The 7,647-nt window shown below is 37.8% G+C and overlaps 1 protein-coding gene across 1 annotated transcript; it reads right to left on the bottom strand.

Annotated features, from left to right (window-relative positions):
- Positions 1–883: 883 nt before the first annotated feature.
- LOC149832723 (uncharacterized) lies at positions 884–4,258 on the bottom strand. Its single transcript, XM_090013291.1, has 6 exons — positions 4,132–4,258; positions 3,877–3,953; positions 3,703–3,739; positions 3,308–3,503; positions 2,931–3,210; positions 884–1,299 (listed from the first exon to the last, which is right to left on the bottom strand). The coding sequence occupies exons 1-6, from the start codon at positions 4,256–4,258 to the stop codon at positions 982–984; spliced, it is 1,035 nt and encodes a 344-aa protein (XP_089869417.1). The 3' UTR covers positions 884–981.
- Positions 4,259–7,647: the final 3,389 nt, after the last annotated feature.

Raw genomic sequence — 7,647 nt, 5'->3', positions numbered from 1 at the left:
AGGACAACTCTGTGCTCAGCCAACAATTTTGTTCTATATAGCTTTGTTCATAAAATCAAACGCCCCCTAAAATCCATGAAATGCATATAGCCTCTAAAAACTAAAAACCCATGTCACACCTAATTTGAAGTTGTATGGCAATTTAATCACGATATTTTCAAAACACTATTCAACCCCAAAATATATGATATTTTCAAAATAGATGGAAAGTATCACAAGGTATAAATTCAATAAAGGCACTTCTTTAGTTTTTTTATTTTTTTTCTGAAATTTTCTTGAAAAACACAAATTGTTAATTTACCACAAATTTTCTTACCACCCTCTCCCCCAAGAAAAGAAATCTACTTAAGAGTTTTTCCCTCTCCCCCAACAAAAGAAATCTACTTAAGAGTTTTTACAACATGTATCCCTACCTAATAACCACACTCATTAGGGGCCTTCCAATATGATTAGCTATGTAAACTTTAGTTATAAATAATCAACATGTCTTTGTACCAAATTAACAGTAACTAGCATCTGGTCTCAATTAGTATTAAATATGCATATATAGAGCTAAAATCATATTTTGCCTAAAAAGTTTTTATAAATCTTATTTTTGAGGTTGTATTTGTTAAATTTTATATATGATACCCATAAAATCTCAACAACTTTAAAAGTCCTATTTTAATTAAAAATACTACCTAATGAGGGATGACTCCTCGTACCCTGTAAATAGGTCTCATCCAATAAAAAAAAAAAATTGGATAACCTTGGGCCATATAACTCATGCTCAAGAAGGTACATGACTAGTGTGAATTTCAAACAGAAGTATCACGGAATTAAACTGTGTAAGATTTACAGCTTTGATGGTGATTTAAGTTAAAGTAGCAATACCAAATTATAGATAACACTAGAATTAAACTATGTAAGCTTTAGAACACGGTACGTGACTAATGTGAATTTCAAACAAAAGTATCACAGAAAACCGTGTCTAAGCTTTAGTTATGTTTGTTCAACATAAGAACCCCATACAGAAATGCTCAGATCCAAGTTTATGTGATCACTCCCCATGGAAGACGCATGATTTTCCTTCAAGCCTGCCCTTGAAAAATGGGAAACCCCTTCACTTGTTTCACTGTTTGAGGAGATGTTGCACCTTCCCTTTTCCGCTGTGTTTAATGACAAAGACAGTGTGCAATCATCAGCTTCATCCCCTTCTCCTTTGCAAGACTGAGATGGAGATTGGAGATAAACAGATTCCATGTTTTCTTCAAGCTTGCGTTTTCTTGACTCCATATGCTGTTGAATTGCTCCCATACTCTGCAGATTAATTATCAAGTACGAAACGCATTAGTGAACAACTCCCTTGGAAAAAAATAAAAATGTAGTATATATAAATATATATATCAACATATGTAGTATTAAAAAAAAGCATTTTAACAAATTTTCAATGTGGTTTCCTTTAAAAAAACAATTTTTCAATGTGGTAATTATTCACTGGTACGTGCACTTCTTCCGGACATGGACAAACTGTTCATGACAGTCTACAAATATTAAGATCATCGACTTTTTTATTTTAAATTGTTTTCTCTCTCTAATTTTCTAATAATTTTTTTTTTCTCTCTGAGAAACTGCATGCGCGTGTTTGTGACTGTGTGAGCGTATGTGCGTATGTTACTTCAAATAATCTTTTTGAGAAGCAAAGCTTTTGCAATGTCAAAATGAGGCAATATATAATGTTAGTGCAGTTATCAAGTATCAATGAAAATAGCATTCATGCTTTTCGGGGCACTGGTCCTAAACATCAAATTTCTATGACAGCATGAACATGGAGTATACATAGGGGATGCAAACGGTTCGGTTCCGGAACTGCTGAATACATAAGGATTCGGTTGGAAATAGGATCCAGAAGAGCCAAAATTTTCAAAACCCTCATTCACCAGCGACTTCTGGTACGTTTGATTGATTCGGATCTTAGGATCTCTAATACACGGATCTTTGGCCCGACCACCCCACCCCTGGCCACCCCCCCAAATCGGGCCAGAGATCCGTGAATTTGTTAAGGATTTGAGAATCTCAAACCCGAGGATCTGAGATCTTCTGTTCGCAAAACCAAAGATCTGGCGTGGACCCATGCTTAATCAGGCCCTTGGGTCTGAGATCTAAGGCAATAAAATACCCCCCTTAATATTAAAGTATTGGTAAGGTTAGAGAAGTAATGTTTGCTACCCTCGTAGGTAAGGAACCTCCTAGTGAAAAAATGTAATATATATATATATATGAGTTTTTTTTTGGCATATCTAATCCTTTAAATGTGAAATACATATTAAGTTCAGTAGAAACTAACCTCCAATCATGTTTTTCTGATGTATATATCAGATTCCACGAGGGTTGAAAAATTAGCACCCTAAAATGTGCCAAAATTTCAAACCTCAATAAAATATATTTTTTATATAAAAAACTATGATCCAAGAGATTCCTTCTATTTTTTACCGAACATAAACATGAGATCATACTTGGTCAAAACAACCTCCCTTATGAGTTCCAACTAGGAGTTCCTTACCCACCATGCATAAATATGTTTCGATCCTCTACTCAAATGCTTTCAAAGAAGTAGCATATAGACATATGCAGGAGGACCAACATTGTGATATCAAGCTTCTATCTTAAAATTGTAAATTACAATAGTGACATTAAAATTATAATATTTCCCAGAGTATGAAACCTACTTAAAATGCATAGCTCAAAAAGTTCTATAGGTTACATCAGAAAAAAAAAAGACCACAATATATAGCATATAGAAGGCGAGCATTATCATCTCAATGGTCTAAGGATACGTTAAAAATGATGATGTACGATATACATAGTGGAAGCTTAAAATATTAAACTTCAACGTGGTCTAGAAATATCCACCTAATAAAGAAAAGGACTTGAGAGAGAGAGAGGTAGACCTGAATATCAGATGGGTTTTCCGCAAATCCAACTGCAATGAAGTTGTAAAGATTTGTTGAAGAAAATAGTCTGATTCCGCCAATATCTGTCTGCCATCCAAAACTGTTTATTCCCTGTTGAGTCCCCAAACCCTCAAGGCCATCATCAGAAGAGTACGAGTAAGAGACTGTGGCATTTATTCTTTTCTTACTGCTGCATTGTGGTGAATAAACCGGGCATTTAACGTAGAAATCCGGACAGTTCTCTGCTGCGTACCTACTACTTTTACAGAGAGGAAAACTACAAACAAATTGAAGTAAGACCACAAAAGGAAGTTGAAAATGTAGGGGTAAGGTGGAGGAGAATGTTTGAGGAGGGAAAATGAATGTGTGGAAACCTGTCTGAATGGAGAGCGTCATGACACAAGAGGGATTGAGAATCGAACCCCGTGGTGATGGGTTTTGAGTCTTTTACTGTGGATGAAGAGATAATGTCATCATCATTATCAACACAACGACCATCATCACTACGATCATGTCCAACATCGTGATGTGCCGTCCTTGGATGGGAGGAATGGGTCACTGCAGAAAAAACTGTGCATGACAAAAAAAATTAAGTTTACCAAGTGTGTACGAGAGAGAGAGAGAGAGAGAGAGAGAGAGAGAGAGAGAGAGAGAGAGAGAGAGAGAGAGAGCATTACAATCGTGAAAGATGAACACAAGATATCTGAAATTTTGAAGTCAATGAAGCAATATTGTGAATGGGAAATATTACGAATTATTCCATAGATACCTTGCCTGCTCAAGTCAGTCTTCATGCTTCTATACATCTGATTCCAAGCATCAAACAGAAAAGAAAAGTCATTAATACTCATTTTTACTTATTACTAATAACAGGACTAACAAAAAAAGTATAGATAGAGGCAACTAAAAGATAAAGATGAGCTATAGACAGTAGAACAAAAACCTGCAAATGGCTCTTAACATGAGAAATGGTGAGCCCTCTTACATCCATTAGCTGAAGTACAAGCTTTGGTGTGGCTTCTACATCAACCCCCAAAATAAAACACACACACAAAGAAATCAGAAAAACAGCACATCAACTTCCCCTACTAATTTTTTCACCAATAGAAACCTTCCAAAGCACAGTCTATGCAAAAAGAAAAAGCATAAAAATAGCTTGAATTGTAGGGATATAAAAACAAATAAAAAAAATCATTACTATGTTGTCCTCCCAATCTTTCAATAGCATGAACAAAACAATGGTGAAGATCTGGGGTCCATCTCAATCTGGGAACCTTTGATCTGATATACTGCCTCACTGCTCCATTCCTTCCGCATGTACCCATCTTCTCTCCCTTTATTGGTTGCCTCTCAGATCCTCAGAAAACCCAAGCCATCACACATTAAGCCCCCATTAAGCAGCAACCGCAAAAGAAATTCCCGTCCTCTGAACCAGTCAAAAGAAAGAATTTCAGGACATGTGAGGAGGAAAAACAACCGCCCCCAAGGACACCTTGCTTCTTTGCCTTCCTAGATAAAGTCAACTTGGCGAGTGCCTAAACCCCCGGAAGCTTCTTCTTAAACCCCTACAACTTTTTGTCATACCTGCCTGTCCATCAGTCACATTTCACACTTCACATGGTGTAACATGTAAGACGGTGCCAACTTTTTGAAACCTCTCTCCCTCTCTCTCTCTCTCATCGGCATTCTGCTACAGTAATCATCATAATCGGAGACATTAATACGTTTAGGGAGAAATAATAATTATATGAAACAAAATTACCTGGTCAAGGACGCAAAATTCACGCTGCCTCTCAAGATGTGGAAGGAGATGCAATACCCTCCAAAAAGAACACAATTACGTTCATGGTACCGTTTGCTTTTTTTTTATATACTAAAATTCCGCTGAAAATGCTATGTTGGGCTTCTTTTTCTCTCTGTTTGTTTCTGTTTTTTTTATTCTAAGATTTTGTCTTGGAACCTCAAATTGCCAAGGACGACCGACTTGCACCAAACAAAGTGGTATTCATTGGTATCTAAAAATTCCATGCATGCTTATAAAAACACGAAATTTTAACTTTAGAATGAGAAACTTTTTTTATTAATATATAGATAGGATAATGATAAGAGTTTTCATCTTTGACTAAGTTGTCCTCTCTCTCTCTCTCTCCCTCTTAATAAAGTCAATGACGTTTGATTTTCAAATGCTTTGTAATATTTTTCATATTCTACAAAAACGTGTTCTTTATGTGTGAAATCTCTCTCTCTCTCTCTCTCTCTCCGTGAGATACAGCTTGGCCATTCAAGTCCTAAATGGAAATTTGAGTCAACCCGGGTCGGTAGATGTACTCCGATACACTAGTGTCCGACCTTTCAAACCACTCATTGCAACCTAAGTGCAACAGGAAAGGAGTCCAACCAAACCGTAAACCCTACTCTAAACCCTATGAGCAGGTCCAAGTCTTAGTTACCAATGGGGCTCTGCTTGTCTGTTAGGAGCACCTAGTGCACGTCACCTGGTGTTGAGACGTTGCAGGTTCAAAACCCAATGGTATGGTATAGTTGTATAACTGATAGGGGTCTGCCTAACCCCCTAACAGAGCAATGCCACCTAGTTTAAGATAAGAGCAATCTTAAAACATAATGAAACTCAAAACAGCTTTTTTAGGAGACATGGTAAGTTTAACATATAGGATAGTCCTAGCCTCGGAGTTTTACGCCACCAGTACAAAGACCTTAGGTATGGCAGGCTGAGCTAGTGCTGCCAGGTCTTTGTGCCTTGGTGCTGTTTTCTTCAGGTTACAAATTGAAAAAAAAATGTTCCACCATGTCATGTGCAGTATGTGCCAAATCACTGGGTGTGCTTTGCTGAATAAGGGATTGATTTTGCTGAATAAGGGATTGTATTATAATCATGATTAACAGTTTATAGGAAGCAATACATGATTCTCAATTACTTTTACCAATAGAAAAAGCCGCTTCACATGTTTTTAATGGCTGCTAATGTGTTATTCACATATTAATCCATAACCCACTAATTGTGGTTAACAATTTGACGTCTCAACCTTACAACCAAGTCATACTAATTAGTTAGTACATCACTTTGGGCCCTCTATTTAATTTGAAAATGATAACTTCCATTGTTTAAAGTTTAGACTTGAAACTCCTTTCCATCTTGGAAATTGAATCAGTGCTATTAATGCCCCAGTGATTTCTGGTATCTTGTATGTCCAACTCGGCAACTTGGTATGCAAGAGAGCGAATAGTGGAAGAAGATGAAAAAGAGAGAGAGAGGGTTAAAAATAATAAAATATATGGGTCGGATTAATTGGTAAACATAAAATGATGAGTTTCAGCGCTCATTCCGATAATTATACCCCCATTTACTTTTTACTGAACGCCGCTCTTTTCCTCGTCTGGTGAGATTCATTTCTCCCCTCTGTCTGTGTCCTGTGATGATGGTAGTGAAAATTTTTGCAGTTTTTTCTTTCTTTTAATTTACACTTTATCAGGTGGTCAGTAAAAAAGGGAGCAGCCTACAATCCATTTTGTCTGCTAGATGACATAGCCCAGAGAGACAGACAGAGAGAGAGAGAGCGAGAGAGGTCCAACGTCTCTTCCTCTCACTGCATACATCAGTCTATATCAGGGTATGGGCGTCCCATCTGTTCCTCTGGTTATGGTAAAATTGGTAAACGACTCGCCGTTGGAGAGAACCATTTTCCCTTTCTTCTTGTGCCAACAATAAATGATGAAACAGTGGAGAACCATTTTCCCTTTCCTTCTTGTGCCAACAATAAATGATGAAACAGTAGAGATGTCCTCGGCTTAGCCGTGTTCATCAATGAACATGAATCCTGTGCCATTTTGGTGCCACCACCAAATCACAGGCCAGGGTTTTTATCTTTTCTAGTTTTTAGTATCACTAATAAGAACTTCTCACCAGTTACTGATTTCTGGTCAGCCATAGGAAGTTGGGGAGACTTAAACACAGATCCCAATGTGCAACATCCCTGTCTACTCTGTCATCTAATCGTTAGCTTCACACTTTTGAAATGTGGACTAATCCTAGCCATCCAAATGCATGGTTGGACGGCTATGATCTGACATTTGATGCATGGCATCATATGTTGTAGGATAAGATCTTTTGGGGCTGTGGATAAGGCTCAGCCTCCTGTCCATCGAAGGGTACACCAACTTCGACCATTCAGCAAGGATTCCACCCGTGGGTTTCGAACTTGTGATGTCAGGTCAACTTGGTGACGTGACCCCACCACAAGATGAGCTGAGCCCTTGTGTGCCCTAGTGATTGCAACTTGCACGGTCTAACCTATGGAGCCCAATGTGCTGTGCAGTCAATGTGTCAGAACTAGACCAGGCTAAAAACCAGGCACAATGAATCTATTTTGGATCCAGAAAATATCTGAATCCAAACCCATGTAATCCTCAGTCGGGTTGACCACCAAGGATTGTAATGTGCATTATTGAGAACAAGGTAAATACTGAACAGTTCAATAATTTAATATGATTATGATTTTTGAAAAAAAGTGGCATTAGATGATAATTAGTGGCATGCATTAAATTACCTGGCTGTTTTCAAAGGCTAGTTTTTGTCCTTTCACACGGTGATGGAGGTACATCATGATTCATGACAGTGGTCCAGCTCCGGCCTGCCAAGTCTTGACACTGCTTGGTCTTGAAGATCTTGGCCAACCCTGAATCTGGCCAAGTCCCT

This window comes from Nuphar pumila, chromosome 7 (genome assembly GCF_984573655.1).
Source record: "Nuphar pumila chromosome 7, dmNupPumi1.hap1.1, whole genome shotgun sequence".
NCBI lineage: Eukaryota > Viridiplantae > Streptophyta > Magnoliopsida > Nymphaeales > Nymphaeaceae > Nuphar > Nuphar pumila.
Note: the sequence above shows the minus strand (reverse complement) of the source record. Positions and strands in the feature narration are given on the sequence as shown.